The sequence below is a fragment of the Coregonus clupeaformis genome, chromosome 16 (assembly GCF_020615455.1).
Source record: "Coregonus clupeaformis isolate EN_2021a chromosome 16, ASM2061545v1, whole genome shotgun sequence".
Classification (NCBI taxonomy): domain Eukaryota; kingdom Metazoa; phylum Chordata; class Actinopteri; order Salmoniformes; family Salmonidae; genus Coregonus; species Coregonus clupeaformis.
The window spans coordinates 299,188-320,167 of NC_059207.1; the positions used below are offsets into that span (position 1 = coordinate 299,188).

Genomic DNA, 20,980 nt, shown 5'->3' on the forward strand with positions numbered 1-20,980 from the left:
CTTTTTAAGTGGGAGAACATGCACAATTGGTGGCTGACTAAATACTTTTTTCCCCCACTGTATACTGTAGCAAAGAAAGTAATACTAAGTGTATGTTGTGTAGTAAGCTGTTAGTAGCCCATGTGCCTCACCCTAATAATTTGGTCTATTTACCCCTCTTAATTTCGCCTACTGTTCTAACTTGGTGGTGCACATGTAGCCTATAACCTGTTTTAGAGAAATGTAATCATCGAATATTGTAAGAGCTTTCATTGTCTGCTTATATGCCCCCTTTATTTATCCTACGGTTCTGACTTGGTGTACAGGTAGAACACTGTAAGAACGGCCCATGTTCTGAATTCTGTCGCTGTACATTTCAAAAGTGCTGAACAAATAGTTATATTCACTACGTCCGTCCTAGCTCGCTCATTAATGTCTTAACCGAAATTATGAATTGCCTCTTATCCGCTTGTCGTTCCCTTATGCCATAGTTTGTACATCTCAATTGTCAGTAGAAACTACATTTGTTTAAGCAAGTCAGCCATATCAGCTATGTTTTTTTTAAAGGCAGTAAATGAGGCTGAATGAACTGTTTCGCTGCCAGACAAGGCTCCGCTGATAGCGAGGTGTAGCAGTGGTAAGGTGGACTGCTGTTGGGACTCTGCTGTTGGAACAGCTTTATGTAGGCACTAACAGTTTGTGGGCACCGTTTGTCACTGTTATAGTGCAATTACTGTATTGTTTAGTGTTGTGTTGTGGTTGTGCATGCATCCCAATTGTTATTTACTTTTTGCCCCACCAAGATTTACATGCTAAAATCGCCACTGCATATAATTTGTAAGTCGCTCTGGATAAGAGCCACTGCACCAATTTGTAAGTCGCTCTGGATAAGAGCGTCTGCTAAATGACGTAAATGTAAATGTAAATATAAGTATGCCCCCAATGCAATTCTGAAATGAAATACATCCACAGTGCAATTTAAATTGATTCAAATTAACCAATAATTGTCTTTTGATTAATTTATATTACAACATTCCAAACTTGTTTAGCATTATCTAGTCCAATTGTGGCATGTTTTCACTATTTGCATCAGTTTCAATTGAGGACTTTTATTCTGAAGGCGAACCGCGGATTCCACTATTGTTGTTTACGAAACACATGTTGTTATCATGGCTACGTCAGAGAGCGTTGTCCTACAAAATGCCAAAGATTAAACAACTTTAAACAGGACAAACGATACCGTGTTTATCCTTTGAATTCACACAGAAGACGGTTATTGGTTTATCTTTAAAACCTGGACGAAAAAAGGTCGCGCGACGATTGTGTACTAAAAACTAAAATAGCTAGTAGCTAGCTAGCTACTGTAGCTAGCTAACGTTAGCCCTAGGTTACGAAGTCAAATATCTACATAAAGTTACTGCATGAAGTTGCTTAACAAGGACAAAATGTCTAGCCTTAACACTCACAATATTTTTGAGACAGAAACAACATCGATTATGGCTTTTGTCGTTGAGACGGCGGTAGTAGAAATTAGCCAACTGTTTTTGGACAAGGAATCAATCGTGGCGACAAACCCAAGTAACCTGCGGGAAAAGGTGAGCAACGTTGTTCAATCTTACAGAGATTGTCATTGTTTGTTTAGCTAATTAACTAGCGTTAGTTTGGATCTTGTGAGTCTGACTGCCCCAATTACACCAGGGGTGTATTGTTAAATAAAAGTATGTATTACAGTGTCTGTAATTAAGAAAAATTAAGGATCTTCCAAAACCAGTAGCTGTTGAAATAAACATGTAGCTCACTCCTCTACCCTACAAAGCAACACAGTGTTGATTACTATAATGTAAAGCTGGAGAAGTGAATGCATGATCCCATAATGCTGACCAATTTAAGATCAATCTGATGTAAAGTTACTCCCCCATGAAGCCAGTACAAAGAAATTGCAAGTTAAGTACAATAAATGTTTCTTAGTACAATAAACCTACGAGCTGGTTCACTCAGACTGTAAAACACTCTGGGTTCACTGATGGCCTTTTTGCATACAGTACCAGTCAAAGTTTGGACACACACACTCATTCAAGGGTTTTTCTACATTGTAGAATAATAGTGAAAACATAAAACTATGAAATAACACATGAAATCATGTAGTAACCGAAAAAAGTGTTAAACAAATGAAAATATATTTTATATTTGAGATTCTTCAAATAGCCACCCTTTGCCTTTATGACAGCTTTGCACACTCTTGGCATTCTCTCAACCAGCTTCACCTGGAATGCTTTTCCAACAGTCTTGAAGGAGTTCCCACATATGCTGAGCACTTGTTGGCTGCTTTTCCTTCACTCTGCCGTCCGACTCATCCCAAACCATCTCAATTGGGTTGAGGTCGGGGGATTGTGGAGGCCAGGTCATCTGATACAGCACTTCATCACTCTCCTTCTTGGTAAAATAGCCCTTACACAGCCTGGAGGTGTGTTGGGTCATTGTCCTGTTGAAAAACAAATGATAGTCCCACTAAGCCCAAACCAGATGGGATGGTGTATCGCTGCAGAATGCTGTGGTAGCCATGCTGGTTAAGTGTGCCTTGAATTCTAAATAGATCACAGACAGTGTCACCAGCAAGGCACCCCCACACCATAACACCTCCTCCTCAATGCTTTACGGTGGGAACTACACATACGGATATCATCCGTTCACCCACACCGCGTCTCACAAAGACACGGCGGTTGGAACCAAAAATCTCAAATTTGGACTCCAGACCAAGGACAAATTTCCACCGGTCTAATGTCCATGTTTCTTGGCCCAAGCAGGTCTCTTCTTCTTATTGGTGTCCTTTAGTAGTGGTTTCTTTGCAGCAATTCGACCATGAAGGCCTGATTCACACAGTCCCTTCTGAACAGTTGATGTTGAGATGTGTCTGTGACTTGAACTCTGTCAAGCATTTATTTGGGCTGCAATTTCTGAGGCTGGTAACTCTAATGAACTTATCCTCTGCAGCAGAGGTAACTCTGGGTCTTCCATTCTTGTGGCGGTCCTAATGAGAGCAAGTTTCATCATAACGCTTGATGGTTTTTGCGACTGCTCTTGAAGAAACTTTAGTTCTTGAATTTTTCATTATTGACTGACCTTCATGTCTTAAAGTAATAATGGGCTGTCGTTTCTCTTTGCTTATTTGAGCTGTTCTTGCCATAATATGGACTTGGTCTTGCCAAATAGGGCTATCTTCTGTATACCCCCCTACCTTGTCACAACACAACTGATTGTCTCAAATGCATTAAGAGGGAAATACATTTCACAAATTAACTTTTAAGAAGGCACACCTGTTAATTGAAATGCATTCCAGGTGACTACCTCATGAAGCTGGTTGAGAGAATGCCAAGAGTGTGCAAAGCTGTCATAAAGGCAAAGGGTGGCTATTTGAAGAATCTCAAATATAAAATATATTTTGATTTAACACTTTTTTTGGTTACTACTTGATTCCATATGTGTCATTTCATAGTTTTGATGTCTTCACTATTATTTTTGAACTTGTTATCAGTATAAAAGACACCTGTCCACAACCTCAAACAGTCACACTCCAAACTCCACTATGGCCAAGACCAAAGAGCTGTCAAAGGACACCAGAAACAAAATTGTAGACCTGCACCAGGCTGGGAAGACTGAATCTGCAATAGGTAAGCAGCTTGGTTTGAAGAAAGTAACAAAGCCTACCATCAGTAACACACTACGTCGCCAGGGACTCAAATCCTGCAGTGCAAGACGTGTCCCCCTGCTTAAGCCAATACATGTCCAGGCCCGTCTGAAGTTTGCTAGAGTGCATTTGGATGATCCAGAAGAGGATTGGGAGAATGTCATATGGTCAGATGAAACCAAAATATAACTTTTTGGTAAAAACTCAACTCTTCGTGTTTGGAGGACAAAGAATGCTGAGTTGCATCCAAAGAACACCATACCTACTGTGAAGCATGGGGGTGGAAACATCATGCTTTGGGGCTGTTTTTCTGCAAAGGGACCAGGACGACTGATCCGTGTAAAGGAAAAAAATGAATGGGGCCATGTATCGTGAGATTTTGAGTGAAAACCTCCTTCCATCAGCAAGGGCATTGAAGATGAAACGTGGCTGGGTCTTTCAGCATGACAATGATCCCAAACACACCGCCCGGGCAACGAAGGAGTGGCTTCGTAAGAAGCATTTCAAGGTCCTGGAGTGGCCTAGCCAGTCTCCAGATCTCAACCCCATAGAAAATCTTTGGAGGGAGTTGAAATCAAATCAAATCAAATCAAATTTTATTGGTCACATGCGCCGAATACAACAAGTGCAGACATTACAGTGAAATGCTTACTTACAGCCCTTAACCAACAGTGCGTTTATTTTAAACAAAAAAAGTAAGAATAAAACAACAACAAAAAAAAAGTGTTGAGAAATACAAAGAGCAGAAGTAAAATAAAGTGACAGTAGGGAGGATATATATACAGGGGGGTAACGGTGCAGAGTCAATGTGCGGGGGCACCGGCTAGTTGAGGTAGTTGAGGTAATATGTACATGTGGGTAGAGTTAAAGTGACTATGCATAAATACTTAACAGAGTAGCAGCAGCGTAAAAAGGATGGGGTGGGGGGGCAGTGCAAATAGTCCGGGTAGCCATGATTAGCTGTTCAGGAGTCTTATGGCTTGTGGGTAGAAGCTGTTGAGAAGTCTTTTGGACCTAGACTTGGCACTCCGGTACCGCTTGCCGTGCGGTAGCAGAGAGAACAGTCTATGACTAGGGTGGCTGGAGTCTTTGACAATTTTGAGGGCCTTCCTCTGACACCGCCTGGTATAGAGGTCTTGGATGGCAGGGAGCTTTGCCCCAGTGATGTACTGGGCCGTACGCACTACCCTCTGTAGTGCCTTGCGGTCAGAGGCCAAGCAGTTGCCATACCAGGCGGTGATGCAACCAGTCAGGATGCTCTCGATGGTGCAGCTGTAGAATTTTTGAGGATCTGAGGACCCATGCCAAATCTTTTAGTCTCCTGAGGGGGAATAGGCTTTGTCGTGCCCTCTTCACGACTGTCTTGGTGTGCTTGGACCATGATAGTTCGTTGGTGATGTGGACACCAAGGAACTTGAAGCTCTCAACCTGTTCCACTACAGCCCCGTCGATGAGAATGGGGGCGTGCTCAGTCCTCTTTTTTTTCCTGTAGTCCACAATCATCTCCTTTGTCTTGGTCACGTTGAGGGAGAGGTTGTTGTCCTGGCACCACACGGCCAGATCTCTGACCTCCTCCCTATAGGCTGTCTCATCGTTGTCGGTGATCAGGCCTACCACTGTTGTGTCGTCGGCAAACTTAATGATGGTGTTGGAGTCGTGCCTGGCCATGCAGTCATGGGTGAACAGAGAGTACAGGAGGGGACTGAGCACGCACCCCTGAGGGGCCCCCGTGTTGAGGATCAGTGTGGCAGATGTGTTGTTACCTACCCTTACCACCTGGGGGCGGCCCGTCAGGAAGTCCAGGATCCAGTTGCAGAGGGAGGTGTTTAGTCCCAGGATCCTTAGCTTAGTGATGAGCTTAGAGGGCACTATGGTGTTGAATGCTGAGCTGTAGTCAATGAATAGCATTCTCACGTAGGTGTTCCTCTTGTCCAGGTGGGAAAGGGCAGTGTGGAGTGCGATAGAGATTGCATCATCTGTGGATCTGTTGGGGCGGTATGCAAATTGGAGTGGGTCTAGGGTTTCTGGGATTATGCTGTTGATGTGAGCCATGACCAGTCTTTCAAAGCACTTCATGGCTACAGACGTCAGTGCCACGGGTCGGTAGTCATTTAGGCAGGTTATCTTAGAGTTCTTGGGCACGGGGACTATGGTGGTCTGCTTGAAACATGTTGGTATTACAGACTCGGTCAGGGACATGTTGAAAATGTCAGTGAAGACACTTGCCAGTTGGTCAGCACATGCTCGGAGTACACGCCCTGGTAATCCGTCTGGCCCAGCGGCCTTGTGAATGTTGACTTGCTTAAAAGTCTTACTCACATCGGCTACGGAGAGCGTGATCACATAGTCGTCCGGAACAGCTGGTGCTCTCATGCATGCTTCAGTGTTGCTTGCCTCGAAGCGAGCATAGAAGTGGTTTAGCTCGTCTGGTAGGCTTGTGTCACTGGGCAGCTCGCGGCTGTGCTTCCCTTTGTAGTCTGTAATAGTTTTCAAGCCCTGCCACATCCGACGAGCGTCAGAGCCAGTGTAGTATGATTCAATCTTAGACCTGTATTGACTCTTTGCCTGTTTGATGGTTCGTCGGAGGTCATAGCGGGATTTCTTATAAGCTTCCGGGTTAGAGTCCCGTTCCTTGAAAGCGGCAGCTCTACCCTTTAGCTCAGTGCGGATGTTGCCTGTAATCCATGGCTTCTGGTTGGGGTATGTACGTACCGTGTTGCCCAGCGACAGCCCCAAAACATCACTGCTCTAGAGGAGATCTGCATGGAGGAATGGGCCAAAATACCAGCAATAGTGTGTGAAAACCTTGTGAAGACTTACAGAAAACGTTTGACCTGTGTCATTGCCAACAAAGGGTATATAACAAAGTATTGAGAAACTTTTGTTATTGACCAAATACTTATTTTCCACCATAATTTGCAAATAAATTCATTAAAAATCCTACAATGTGATTTTCTGGATTTTGTTTTACATTTACATCATTTAGCAGACGCTCTTATCCAAAACGACTTACAGTTAGTGAATATATATATATTTTTTATACTGGCCCCCCGTGGGAATTGAACCCACAACCCTGCCGTTACAAACGCCATGCTCTATCAACTGAGCTACATCCCTGCCGGCCATTCCCTCCCCTACCCTGGACGACACTGTGCCAATTGTGCGCCGCCCATGAGTCTCCCGGTCGCGGCCGGCTGCGACAGAGCCTGGATTCGAACCAGGATCTCTAGTGGCACAGTTAGCACTGCGATGCAGTGCCTTAGACCACTGCGCCACTCAGGAGACACAGTTTACTCCAAACAGTTTTGCAACGAAAACAACAGTTTCTATTGATCAAATTCATAGTTGACGTGTGCCTATGATGAAAATTACAGGCCTCTCTCATTTTTTTAAGTGGGAGAACTTGCACAATTGGTGGCTGACTAAATACTTTTTTTCCCCACTGTATATCATGTCATGTAGTACTAGGCTGGCTGCTAATGTTAACTACATTCATTGTCAATGCACAATATTTGTTCAACAGTTGTGAAAGGACTGTTAGAAAATCCATAAGAACAGCAGTTAAATTGTACACATATCACCACTTCATCCGTGCTTAATAACAACAACATTGGGTTATCGTTTTGTAAGCTAGTTAGCATACACAGACATTTGCTTACATGCATTGCTATGGTTACACAGTACCACAAGCTGTCAAAATAGACCAAAAAGTACATTTTCTACAAAAATCATTTAGATACTGAAATGTTTTCCCACATCCCTTGAATTGGTGCTTGCTGCATCCATATCCGCGCGTTGTTGCCACGGTTTTTTAATGTGGGGATATAGTTTTTCCCTGATTCACTTCCATTAATCAAAGCTCCGAAAGGAGGAGTATGATAATGGCGGCCCGGTGACTTCAAAGGCTCTTATTGGCTAAGACATAGTGTCAGCTGTACAGGGTTTCTATACGTCATTGGTCCCTCCCCGTTTTGTACTGTTTCCTTCTGTTGGCTTCCATTTGGTTCGTTTGGTCTCTAGTAAATACACCCTAGGGGGTATTCATTGGTCGCAGACCATAGGAAAACGTTTGGCCTGTTGCAAACGGAAACTGTTTACTCTAGGAGCCAAAGCGAAGCAAACAGAACCAAACGGGGAGGGACCTACCCGAATTTGATCAATAGAAACTGTTTTCGTTGCATAACTGTTTGGAGTAAACTGTTTCCGTTGCACAGCGTTTGTTGCTACGGTCTGCGACTAATGAATACATCCCAGGCGTTACCTGGGTCATCAACCTAGCCATAACATTACATTTAGAAGGAATTATCTCCTTCTAGTCGTAATTAACATATATTTGGCAACACGTGATCCTTGGTGATGTTCAAGTGAAACTATTTGAAAACGTTCTTCTATCCAGACGTGGAAGGTGTCGCTGTCCCACAAGAAATGACAGCAAATTGAGACGATTTTAAATACTGCTAGTTATTAAAGGTAGACTCAGCGAAATGACGTTGCCTCAAGCATAACCGCAGATATTGAGATGCAGCACTTCGCTGTCACAGTCACACACAGAATCTGCGCATGTGCACAAGTTCGCTTCACGCTGTTATTGCGTGGTAGCCACGGGACCAAAACGGTAGAAGTTGAGCCTCACGCTTCAACGCTCTTAGTTGTTACGGAAATTGACCCACTATTGCTGCGTTTACACAGGCAGCCCAATTCTGATATATTTTTTCACTAGTTGGTATTTTGACCAATCACATAAGCTCTGAAAAAGATCTGATGTGATTGGTCAAAATAATTGGTCAGGCCTATGCTGTTTACTTTCTGAATCTACGTCATATCGCTGAGTCTACCTCATGCTAGGCTAGCTAATGCTAAAGCAGCCCATTAGATTCCATGAAAACGCGATGCCTGGCGTTGGGGTAAGTACTGAGTAGCTGCCTGAAGAGTTCTGGAATTAAATGAGCTGCTTTTGCATTGGGTACCTAGCATGACGACGAAAAATGCAGTTTAATGATAATTAGGACTATAGCGACACCTTCCATGCCTGGATTGAGGTACATTTTCAAACCATTTCACTGACGCGCACATAGTTGATATTCTGGTATATTTGGTTTTCAAGTAGGGTCTGTGTATAAATAGCCCAGATACGATAACTTTTATATACTAGACTTCAAATACGAGGTTGGCATGTCATTATCAATCCGTTTGACAGAAGTCTGTACCTGTTTAGCGACGTGTCCCACGTCAGAAGGTATAGCCGTAGACTTATTAAATCGGCATCCCTTTCATTACCGAACACTGCACAATAAAGTATTCAATCCAGTTGTGAGTTGCTACCCCATCCCCAAATCAAAATAAAAAATGTATTACATGTTATGTTCTCGCTTTGTGCATACACCTGTCTGTGTTTCACACCTGTTTGTCCTAGCTAATCAGCCTTGCAATACAGGTGCCGTGCTGCCCGTATTTAAAGTCTAGTATCTGGGCCAGTGAAGTATAAATGGCAAAGGAAACTAGCAAATAAAATAAAGTTAAGGAGCAACTTAGTTAGCTTCATTCTAACATACTTCAATCTCTCTCTAGAAACAGCTTGGCACCATAATGCACCTGTTGACAAAGGAGGCTGTTCGTAAAATCTGCAGACTATTCCTAGAGGTCTCTGCTGCTTTACAAAATGAAAATGAGAAACTGAAGATCGAGGTGGAGCAGATGGATAAAGATCTGAAGGGGATGGTTGAGGGGCGAGAAGAACCGAAAATACCAACCCATATTCTGCACAATGGAAAGATCTTTAAAATTAAACCAGTTGGTGAGTGTGGGCCCAGCAACTAATCACTGTCTATTGACTATAGCAAAGAAAATATGTATGGTTTGCTTGTACTGGTAGTTTTTGTCTTCCACCTGTTTTGTAAAGGGATGTGATGCACAACAGCACAATGTTGTTCAACACAAAGGAAATTCGACTTGTAAAGTTTTTTTCTGCTTGTTATTTAAGATCTCCCGATGATGCCTGTTAACAATGTGAAGACAAACACAGTGGCCTCAGCATTGCTCAGCATTGGAGATGTCAGTCAAGTAAACACTGTCATCGTACGGGAAGAGGTATGTTCTTGTAACTGTTATGTTCATTTTGTGTGTATGATTTTAATAAATCTGTAAAATGTCTGTGTATATTAATGCCTCTCCTCCATTCCAGACTACTGAGGGAAATACAGGCTGTAGCACCGACCCTGTGAAGGAGAGGATTGCGATGAAATCAGGCACTAAAACATCAGTCATTGAAGGTAATATCCCAAAGAAACATGTGTTCAGTCCCAAATGGCACCCCAGGGCTTGACATTCAGGTATTTGCTGTGCCAACTGAAAGCTACTGGCCCGGGCCAAGATCTTACAGGAAAGCGGATGATGCGCGCATAATTTAATAGCAGGTGATTTTATTTTTCATTTGCGGACTGAGCTTATAATAACCTACCCTCCATATCCAAACAATTACATTTTAACTTGACAATGTCATTTTTACATTGATTGTTTGGAGGGAAAAAATAAAACCTTGGCACAATCAAAAAAAAAAAAAAAGGTTGTTATTTTTAGCGATTTTTAACAGCCAGCAGGCTACAGTTGTAGGGCCCTGTAAATGTAATAACATTTGAGCCGAATTCTGTTTTCCAGGTTTAGTTTTTCCAGGTTTTCGAGTTAGTTTTTTCATTTTTTCACTCTCAAAATCACGCCTTTTTTAGGGGAAAAACAACAAAATTGGATGTTCCAAGTACACAACCATGCTTAAACCACAACAATAGACCACTTTTGAGGTCTGGGATTTATTTTGTATTAATTTTTTATTAGGGGAGGCCTTTGTGTTTGGCTAGCAGTGTTTCTGTAGCCTATTGTACAATGTATAGTGTACATCACAGGAGGTTGGTGGCACCTTAATTGGGGAGGACAGGCTTGTGGTAATGGCTGGAGTGGAATGATATCAAACACATGGTTTTCATGTGTTTGATGCCATTTCATTCGCTCCGTTCCGGCCATGATTATGAGCCGTCCTCCTCTGGTGTACATGTGATTGCAGAGTTTGCTAAAAAAAATGCCCACCTGATTGATATACAGGGGGGGAAAAAAATATTTAGTCAGACACCAATTGTGCATGTTCTTCCACTTAAAAAGATGAGAGAGGCCTGTAATTTTCATCATAGGTACACGTCCAATATGACAGACAAATTGAGATTATTTCCCCAGAAAATCACATTGTAGGATTTTTTATGAATTTATTTGCAAATTATGGTGGAAAATAAGTATTTGGTCACCTACAAACAAGTAAGATTTCTGGCTCTCACAGACCTGTAACTTCTTCTTTAAGAGGCTCCTCTGTCCTCCACTCGTTACCTGTATTAATGGCACCTGTTTGAACTTGTTATCAGTATAAAAGACACCTGTCCACAACCTCAAACAGTCACACTCCAAACTCCACTATGGCCAAGACCAAAGAGCTGTCAAAGGACACCAGAAACAAAATTGTAGACCTGCACCAGGCTGGGAAGACTGAATCTGCAATAGGTAAGCAGCTTGGTTTGAAGAAATCAACTGTGGGAGCAATTATTAGGAAATGGAAGACCTACAAGACCACTGATAATCTCTCTCGATCTGGGGCTCCACGCAAGATCTCACCCCGTGGGGTCAAAATGATCACAAGAACAGTGAGCAAAAATCCCAGAACCACACGGGGGGACCTAGTGAATGACCTGCAGAGAGCTGGGACCAAAGTAACAAAGCCTACCATCAGTAACACACCCGTCTGAAGTTTGCTAGAGTGCATTTGGATGATCCAGAAGAGGATTGGGAGAATGTCTTATGGTCAGATTAAACCAAAATAGAACTTTTTGGTAAGAACTCAACTCGTCGTGTTTGGAGGACAAAGAATGCTGAGTTGCATCCAAAGAACACCATACCTACTGTGAAGCATGGGGGTGGAAACATCATGCTTTGGGGCTGTTTTTCTGCAAAGGGACCAGGACGACTGATCCGTGTAAAGGAAAGAATGAATGGGGCCATGTATCGTGAGATTTTGAGTGAAAACCTCCTTCCATTAGCAAGGGCATTGAAGATGAAACGTGGCTGGGTCTTTCAGCATGACAATGATCCCAAACACACCGCCCGGGCAACGAAGAGGTGGCTTCGTAAGAAGCATTTCAAGGTCCTGGAGTGGCCTAGCCAGTCTCCAGATCTCAACCCCATAGAAAATCTTTGGAGGGAGTTGAAAGTCTGTGTTGCCCAGCGACAGCCCCAAAACATCACTGCTCTAGAGGAGATCTGCATGGAGGAATAGGCCAAAATACCAGCAACAGTGTGTGAAAACCTTGTGATGACTTACAGAAAACGTTTGACCCGTGTCATTGCCAACAAAGGGTATATAACAAAGTATTGAGAAACTTTTGTTATTGACCAAATATTTATTTTCCACCATAATTTGCAAATAAATTCATAAAAAATCCTACAATGTGATTTTCTGGAGAGAAAAAAATCTCATTTTGTCTGTCATAGTTGACGTGTACCTATGATGAAAATTACAGGCCTCTCATCTTTTTAAGTGGGAGAACTTGCCCAATTGGTGGCTGACTAAATACTTTTTTTCCCCACTGTATCATTCTGCCAGGCAGGCCTACTTTGCAGTCAACATTTAATTGGGACGTTTTTTGGGGAAGGCCTTTAAATGACTGTTTCGGCATGCTAAATGGCTAAACAACATACACAGGCATTACTTCAGAAAATTGCAGGAAATACAAATCACTGATGCATTATTTTCTATTCATGAATTATGAGAAACTAGTGCAATTAAACACATTTTCGAATAAGTTAAATACATTTTTTGAATCTGTCCACTTCGGACCATTCAACCAAGACCTCGGACCAAACTTTTTAAATACCTAGTTTGCATACCCACCCATTCTTGCCTTGGCATTTACTGGTAGGCTAGATATCATAACTTGAAACCTATTTTCTACCACTTTCCTATGCCTACCGCTCTTCTGTGAGCTGCTCCAGACTGCTCGACAACCAGTTGTTTAAAAGCTGCTCGTTCTTGCTGCCCGGTGATATTCCGCTCAAAGTAGGCAGTGTGTGGCACAGTGTGCTAAATCTTCAGGAATTTGTCCGTTTTTTTCATCAATTAGCCTAGATTGAAAATGGCATTGTACAAAAACAAATTCACTGGCCCAAGCGGGCCACTGACATGGATGATTGACTAGCCCGGATTGTTTCCAAAACCTCCCCGGACCAGCGGGCAGCCATGTAAGTCGAACCCTGCACCCTATTCACTATAAAGGGGTGCAATTTGGGACACAGCCATACAGTTGTTACTGGTACAATTTTGTGTTGTATTGAAAGATGGCTGTCAAACCATTCATTTACTGTAGTATAATGCCTGTATATTCCTCTCATCTGTAGGTGATGCGGAGGCTTACAGTAAACCGACAGAGACTTCTCTTCTTCTCTCTGTGGGAGCCTCAAGTGGACTGAATACAAAGCCCTCATTTAGAGACACTGAATCCAAGGATGAACCTATGAGAACTGTTGTTCCAGAGGAAACCGACAGCGGGAGAGACAGCCATGAAAAAGAGACAAGCAGCAGTACTGCTAATGGGACAGGATCCACAGAAAACGAAAGCCACGGAATACAGCAGAGCATTTCCAAACCAAAGAAACCCTTCAAGTGTGACATATGTGAGAAAACCTTCCACGCGAACTGTCTGTTGAAACGCCATATAGCAGTCCACAATAAACCGAAGGGGCCCTTTAAGTGTGACATTTGTGCGAAAACCTTCCGCCTGAACTGTATGCTGACTCAGCACATGCAAACTCACTCAAAAGAGAAACCTTTCAGTTGCAACGTTTGCGGAAAGAAATTCGGTAGTAAGACAAATCTGAAATCACATGAGTTTGTTCATGCAGAGGTGAAACCGTTCAACTGCCTCACTTGTGGACGGGGTTTCACATCAAAGTCCATGCTTGACGTACACCAGAGAGTTCACACAGGTGAAAAACCATACAGCTGTACTATGTGTGGAAAGAATTTCAGTATATCTCAAAACCTGAAAACGCATATTAGATCTGTACATATGGAACGTACAGAACGCCCACACCCATGCTCCCAGTGTGACAAGACCTTTTGGCGTCCTGCCGAATTGCAGGAGCACCAGGTAGTTCACACAGGGGAGAAGCCATTTAGATGTGAAATATGTGAAGCTACTTTCAGCTTTAAGGAAAACCTTACGCGACACCATCGAATTCACACGAAGAAGAGGCCGTACAAATGTGAGGTGTGTGGAAAGACTTACATTCAGTCCACCAATTTAAAAGCTCACATGCTAGTTCATGGGGCATTAAAACCATTTATGTGTGACATATGTGGAAAGACGTATCTTTACAATTATCAACTGAGAATTCACAAGCTATCACACGTGGCTAATGGAGAGGGGCACTCAAGAACCAGAAAGAACAACCAACAAAAACAAACCGACCAACCAAAACCCTTCAGCTGTGAGATATGTTTGAAGGGCTTCAGCTCCATCGGTTCTCTGAAAACACATGGAAGAATTCACACAGGAGAAAACATATACACTTGTTCCACATGCGGAAAGACTTTTCTCCATAAAGTTACTTTTGACTATCACCAGAAATTACACACTGGAGAGAAGCCCAATGCTTGTGGTTGTTGTGGAAAGCGATTTATTACAAAACAATCTCTTAAGATACATGAGCTGATCCATACAGGTGAGAAACCACACAAGTGCAATGATTGTGGGAAGACTTTCGGATTTATCGGTAATCTTAAAAGGCATGAGCGAGTCCACACGGGAGAGAAGCCTTTCAGCTGTGAGGTCTGTGGGACACGATTCAGACAAGCCAATCATGTCAAAACCCACATGCAAGTGCACACAGGAGTCAGGCCATACTCCTGCGAGAAATGTGGGAAAGGCTTTTCTGATTCAAGACACTTCAAAAAGCACAACTGTGTCAGTAGCTATCGCAAATCTTCTGATCGCACTTTCAGAAGTAGGAAATGATGATGTTGCAACCTGAATAACTTGGACATCGAATAACTTGAGTGAAATGTGTATGAGTCTGAATACTGAAAGACCTTGATGGTTTTTTTAATGAGTGGATTTCCCAAATTATTCCATAATCTTGGCATGTAAATTATTTCTATACTGTGATGATCACATCCCTAATATTCATTGTTCAGTGACGCTTTCGTTCTAATAGACAAATCCATATATTAACTACACTCTTTGTTCTTTGAAATAGCCTTTTTGGGTAGTTTAATTGGACAAATAATTTACTATTTGATTGTCTGGCTTTATGAGAATCTTTAGGTGCAGGGGAGGATTAACAAATACCATTTATGCAGGGTAGAAACTACGAGGGTGGTTATTATTATTATTATTTTTTTTTTTTTTTTTTTTTACACAGCAGTCATTTAGGAAATAAACTTTACTGTTTCAAGGTTTTGACAAAAATAAACCTGAAATAAAGACAATGATACTGTATTTTTGTGTTTCTGTTGTAGTCTTTCTTATTGAGCATCTCTGTGACTGTGCCTTCCACACTGTAGCATAGAAATCAAGTCTCCTCTCCAGAGTGTTGCCTCTTCTGGTGGCGTTTTCTGTCGTTCATTTGGGAGAAGCTTTGTCCACATTCTGAGCAGTGGTACGGTTTCTCTCCAGTGTGCATTCTCATGTGTATTGTGAGTGAGTTCTTTTGGAAAAATCTTTTCCCACAACAGGAGCACTGGAAAGGTCTCTCTTTATTATGGACCCTTCTCACATGACTCATCACATCACATGAACGAGAAAAAGTATTTCCACATTCCGAGCAGGGATAGGCTGCTCTTTCTCCAGAGAGTTTGAACTTGTGTGCTTTCTTGTGACACTTAAATGTTTTTTCAAGTGCAAAACTCTTCCCGCAATCAATGCAGTAGTACGGTTTCTCTCCAGTGTGTGTTCGCTGGTGCTCTTCCAACTGTCGCAAATTTGTAAAACCCTCCCCGCAGTCAGTGCAGAGGAATGGTATTTTTCCACTTCCAGTGTGTATTTTTTGGTGTCTTTCAAACTTTGCCTTGTTTAAGAAACACTTTCCACAGTCAGAACAGGGGAGTGCCAGGTCTACGGAATGTACTGGAAGGTGTAATCTTAGTTTCGCCATGTCAGGAAATCTTTTATCACACCTTGAACAGCGGTAACGTTTATTTTCTTTGTGTGTTAGTTGATGTTGTTTAAGCCTCTCCTGTCTTGCAAAGCTTTTGTCACAATTAGAGCAGTGGTAAGGCTTTTCTCCTGTGTGTGTTTCCTTATGTCTTTTAAGATGATATCCGCGAGTAAAACTCTTACCGCAGTCGGAACAGTGGTGACTCTTTTCCCGTGGTGAGATCTTCTCTGTGTGTTTTAGCTGGTGCTTTTTCAAAGACCATAACAGTTTGAATCTCTTCCCACAGTCGGGGCAAAGGTGAGGCCTTTCTTGACTATGTACTTCCATGTGTATTTTTAGTTCTCCCGGTTCATAAAAGCTTTTATCACAGTAAGGACAATCACCCTCTTTCTTATGTGTCCTCTGGTGACTTTTCAGAAGATCTGAGCGGGTAAAACTTTTCCCACAATCAGGGCAGTGAAAATGTTTCTCTCCCGTATGTGTTCGCTGGTGTAGTTTAAGTTTATCCACTTTAGAAAAGCTTTTACCACAATAAGAGCACTCAAGAAGCCCCAAAGTATGTTTTTGTTGGTGCATTTCAAATGCATTTAACAACTGGAATCTCTTCCCACAGTCTGGGCAAAGGTATGGCTTTTCTCCAGCATGTACATGCATGTGTGTGTTCAGATCTTCTGGTTTGGAGAAACGTTCTTCACAATGATTGCAGTGGAAGTATTTCCCTTTCATATGCTTTCGCTGGTGGTGTATTTTCAGATCATACGACTGAGAATAACTTTTGCCACATTCAAAGCAGCGATGAGGCTTCTCTCCTGTATGTGTTCGTTGGTGTCTTTTAAGATGATAAACTCGTGTAAAGCTCTTCCCACAGTCGGAGCAGTGGTGACGCCTCTCACCTCCATTAGAACTCACAATAAGGTCATCGGAAGTATCATGATGAGGCTTCTCTCTTTTCTCCTGAGTTGTTTGGGGTAGTTGTCTTTCTGGCTGCTGATTTTTCCCAAGGTCAGCCACACTGTCTACATTTGCTGCACTGCTGGTAGCTTTGAAGGTATTCTCCAGCTGGTGTTTTTCAAGCTTCTCCAATAGGACAAAGCTTTCCACACATTTAGAGGAGAGAAAATTATGTTTGTCTTTCGCGTGTATTTTTTGGTGGGATTTAAGATTATCTAATCGAGCAAAACTTCTTTTGCAATCAGAGCAGTGGTGAGGCTTCTCTCCAGTATGTGTTTGCTGGTGTCTTGTAAGATCCCTCACTTTTTGAAAGCTCCTACCGCAGTAGGCACAGTAGTGAGGCTTCTCTCCTCCAGGACTGAAATCCTCAATGAAGTCACCGGTATCTAGGGGCTCCTCTTCATTCTTCTGCGTTGTTTGGGGTTGTTCTTTCTGAGTTTTGATTCTTCTTCTCTGATTGGCACTGGGAATTGGCTGGGCATTGCTGTTTGCGATGTGACAGTACACTGTTTATATTTGCAGTGTTGCTGGCAACTTTGAAGGTATGCTCTGGCAGGTCATGTTGCTTTTTCACAAGTTTAGTTTGACGAATGCATGTGACAGCTTTATCCAGTGTTAGTTCTGGGTCCATTTGTAATTGCTTGGACAGTCTTCTGTCACGTAAGCCTGCAACTAGTCTGTCTCTTATCATCTCACTGAGCAGAGCTCCATAACTGCAATGTTCTGACAAACAATGAAGTGCAGTGATAAAATCATCAGCTGTCTCTCCTGCTTCTTGTTGTCTTTGGTTGAATTTAGTTCGTTCTAATATTACATTCTTCCTAACTGCCAAATGTCCATCTTGCTTCTCATTATTAGAACTGTGGAAGTGTTCCCGCTCGATCAGGTTGTCATCTTGCAGGTCTTCTGGGATGTCCATCTCCTCTGCCTGGAAATACATTTAAAATGTCATAATTACTAGTAGGCCTAGTATCATCTGTGTTCTCTAAAACAACATTCATTTTGTAATAGATAAAATAGCCTACTTTTAATTAAGTTAAAGTCCAAATTAGAATAGATAGCATATACAAACAGCTAAACAAATAACTGAGGTCGACATCTTTACAGTAGTAGCTCGGTCTAATCATTTGAAATACCTAGCAGTATCAACATGATAATGATGATTCATTTGTCATTAGGTCTAGAGATCACCATGATATAGCATATTGATTGCATAGGCTTGTGACCTAGGCTAGAGAAGGTAGTAGTGGACATTGCCATGTAAAAAGCCCCATGAGCACTAGCATGTGAAGTTCATAGGAGCACATCAAATTTGGTCCCCAATAAAGCAGAGTATTTGTTTTTTATTTATTATTAAGCAATATATCAATTTTTCAACCATTTTCCATCCTAAAATTTGGAATAGCCAAAGGCTTTGATTTCTGGTCAAACAGATGGAAATGGGGTCTTAGAAAACATCTAGCCGAAAAAGTATTAAAAGGTATTAGAAATACATAAAAACAATAATGTTGAAGTAAAGACCCCTGCCAACTAATATCAACATTTAGACTTGCAGAAACAATTTGCCTTCTGTAAGTTTAAGAAATATTGCCTAGTGTCTTGGATTCTGTTACCAAAAACCCACATCTTTAAAATATTTTATAATTTCTTTGCCTCATGAAGAGGGAGGCTAATGAACATTCACAGAAGTAATTAAAGTGCATCATTCTGTTGCCAAATCGGTAACAGAATGACAAAAAAATCAGTAACAGAACGACTGCAACTGAATTGGCTAAAATGGGAGTTCATAGTAGTCACAAACTGTCCTCCCTTCTGCTGGCATACTGTTATGTTCAGCTCATAACTGTTTTCTTTCTGTCACGTGGTGGTCAAAGCAAGAGTGTGACAATCTGGACAACCCCTCCCTCTCTGTCTTCCCTCTCCAGTTAATGTCACCTCTCCCGGCTCTTACTGACACCTACCCATGTGCCCCCTCTTTCCATTTACTGTAACCAGCCCTCTCACCCACTGAGCACCTACCAACACCGGAAGTCCATGGACATTGAAAAGTAGTTGAAATTTGGTCAGTCCAAATCTGAACCAATCATAGACTTCTGTTTCACAAGTTTGGACAGCACAGTACAGTAAAGAAAAGTAGGGTATAGGTCAGTACAGTATGGTACTCTACAATAGGTAAGTACTGTAGTGTACACTAGAGTAGAGTACATTATTTACTGTATTGTACTCTACTGTGCTGTACTCTGATGTCCAAACTTGTGAAACATAGATGTCTATGATTGGTAGACCTTTTATAAAATACAATTGATTGATTTGGTCCGGACCAACCAAATTTCATTTTGTTTGGGAGCTCATAAGAATAATGTCTGGTTAGACTGTAAACTCTCCTTCCAGACTCACATTAAGAATCTCCAATCCAAAGTTAAATCTAGAATCGGTTTCCTATTTCGCAACAAAGCTTCCTTCACTCATGCTGCCAAACATGCCCTCGTAAAACTGACTTTCCTACCGATCCTTGACTTCGGCGATGTCATTTACAAAATAGCCTCCAACACTCTACTCAGCAAATTGGATGTAGTCTATCACAGTGCCATCCGTTTTGTCTCCAAAGCCCCATATACTACCCACCACTGTGACCTGTACGCTCTTGTTGGCTGGTCCTCACTACATATTCGTCGCCAAACCCACTGGCTCCAGGCCATCTATAAATCACTGCTAGGCAAATCCCTGCCTTATCTTAGCTCATTGGTCACCATAGCAACACCCACCCGTAGTATGCGCTCCAGTAGGTACATCTCACTGGTCATCCCCAAAGCCAACACCTCCTTTGGCCGCCATTCCTTCCAGTTCTCTGCTGCCAATGACTGGAACAAATTGCAAAAATCTCTGAAGATGGAGACACTTATCTCCCTCACTAACTTTAAGCATCAGTTGTCAGAGCAGCTTACTGCACCTGTACACAGCTCACTGCACCTGTACACAGCCCATCTGAAATTAGCCTGCCCAACTACCTCATCCCTATATTGTTATTTAATTTGCTCATTTGTACCCCAGTATCTCTATTTGCACATCATCTCTTGCACATCTATCATTCCAGTGTTAATACTAATTGTAATTATTTTGCACTATAGCCTATTTATTGCCTTACCTCCATAACTTGCTACATTTGCACACACTGTATATATATTTATTTCTGTTGTATTTTTGACTTTGTTTTGTTTTACCCCATATGTAACTCTGTGTTGTTGTTTTTATCGCACTGCTTTGCTTTATCTTGGCCAGGTCGCAGTTGTAAATGAGAACTTGTTCTCAACTGGCTTACCTGGTTAAATAAAGGTGAAATAAAAAAATTAAATTAAATTAAATAAAATAGCCAGTCTATTGAATAATACCCAAACATGCAAAGGAGGATATTACATTTGTCTACCTTTGTGTCTATTCAGCATTTCTGTATAGTACAGATCAGGGACTGGGACCCATGATATCATTCTGTTACCGGGTGTTAATCCAATTCACTTACTGTAGTTCAAAAACCAAAATAGTTTTTTTCAAACTCAAGGTGTCATATCATAGCTCAAACGCATTCTTTCTGCAGACATCATTGAATATTACTTTGGAGTAGATATTTAAGTTTTAGGAAAATTTTGTCACATACAAAACGCAGGGAGATTTTACCATCATTCTGTTACCAAACTTTACATCTGCACTGTTCTTCGAGTAAATGTGTTTTTGTACAATTTTCTGTGGAAACTATTAAAGGAGTCCTTGTGCATAGCGCTGTATTGTTTGTTTAACTTTGCAATCAATGGTTATTGTTTGGCATATTTTTAAAGTGAAAAATAGGAGTCTCCGCGTCATTCTGTTACCATGGAATTGCCCGGCTCCTCTTCATCTCGGTTCTCCTGCATTGTTTGGGGCAGTCCTGCGTCTTTTTCAAGTTCCGCCATTTTATCTGAAGTGTTTTGAATCACAACAGTAGGCGTTCGGGTAAAACCAGAGCCTGCAAACCACTGAAGTCTGCTATGCTATTCTATACACAACAGTTTTGTCTGCTTTTGCTGGTAGTAATTTAAGCTTTTGGTTAGATTTGTATTAAAAGTGAAATAAAATAAAAAGCCCATCTCACAAGATCCTTATTGTTGCTGCTGCACGTCTATCCACTGTCTGGTTAGCTATTCCGCT

The 20,980-nt window shown here is 41.8% G+C and overlaps 2 protein-coding genes across 5 annotated transcripts; one reads left to right on the plus strand and one right to left on the minus strand.

Moving 5' to 3' along the window:
* Positions 1-1,135: 1,135 nt before the first annotated feature.
* Positions 1,136-15,192, plus strand: LOC121562922 (zinc finger protein 2). 3 transcript variants are annotated; one of them, XM_041875058.2, is made up of 5 exons: positions 1,136-1,574; positions 9,233-9,458; positions 9,645-9,751; positions 9,846-9,933; positions 13,091-15,192. In XM_041875058.2, the coding sequence occupies exons 1-5, from the start codon at positions 1,401-1,403 to the stop codon at positions 14,707-14,709; spliced, it is 2,214 nt and encodes a 737-aa protein (XP_041730992.2). In that variant the 5' UTR covers positions 1,136-1,400; the 3' UTR covers positions 14,710-15,192. The 3 variants fall into 3 exon arrangements, with proteins under 3 accessions (XP_041730992.2, XP_041730993.2, XP_041730994.2); XM_041875059.2 differs by lacking the exon at positions 1,136-1,574 and adding an exon at positions 8,443-8,568; XM_041875060.2 differs by lacking the exon at positions 1,136-1,574 and adding an exon at positions 8,586-8,703.
* A 73-nt stretch (positions 15,193-15,265) lies between these two features.
* LOC121562921 (zinc finger protein 814-like) lies at positions 15,266-20,980 on the minus strand. 2 transcript variants are annotated; one of them, XM_041875057.2, is made up of 3 exons: positions 20,925-20,980; positions 20,665-20,750; positions 15,266-17,729 (listed from the first exon to the last, which is right to left on the minus strand). In XM_041875057.2, the coding sequence occupies exon 3, from the start codon at positions 16,574-16,576 to the stop codon at positions 15,266-15,268; it is 1,311 nt and encodes a 436-aa protein (XP_041730991.2). In that variant the 5' UTR covers positions 16,577-17,729; positions 20,665-20,750; positions 20,925-20,980. The 2 variants fall into 2 exon arrangements, with proteins under 2 accessions (XP_041730991.2, XP_041730989.2); XM_041875055.2 differs by having other exon boundaries at positions 20,665-20,972.

Coding starts and splice junctions, on each gene's coding strand:
- LOC121562922 (XM_041875058.2), top strand. CDS start 1,401: ATGAAGTTGCTTAACAAGGACAAAATGTCTAGCCTTAACACTCACAAT. Junction 1,575..9,232: donor CAAGTAACCTGCGGGAAAAG/GTGAGCAACGTT, acceptor ATCTCTCTCTAG/AAACAGCTTGGCACCATAAT. Junction 9,459..9,644: donor CTTTAAAATTAAACCAGTTG/GTGAGTGTGGGC, acceptor TTGTTATTTAAG/ATCTCCCGATGATGCCTGTT.
- LOC121562921 (XM_041875057.2), bottom strand. CDS start 16,576: ATGAAAGGGAAATACTTCCACTGCAATCATTGTGAAGAACGTTTCTCC.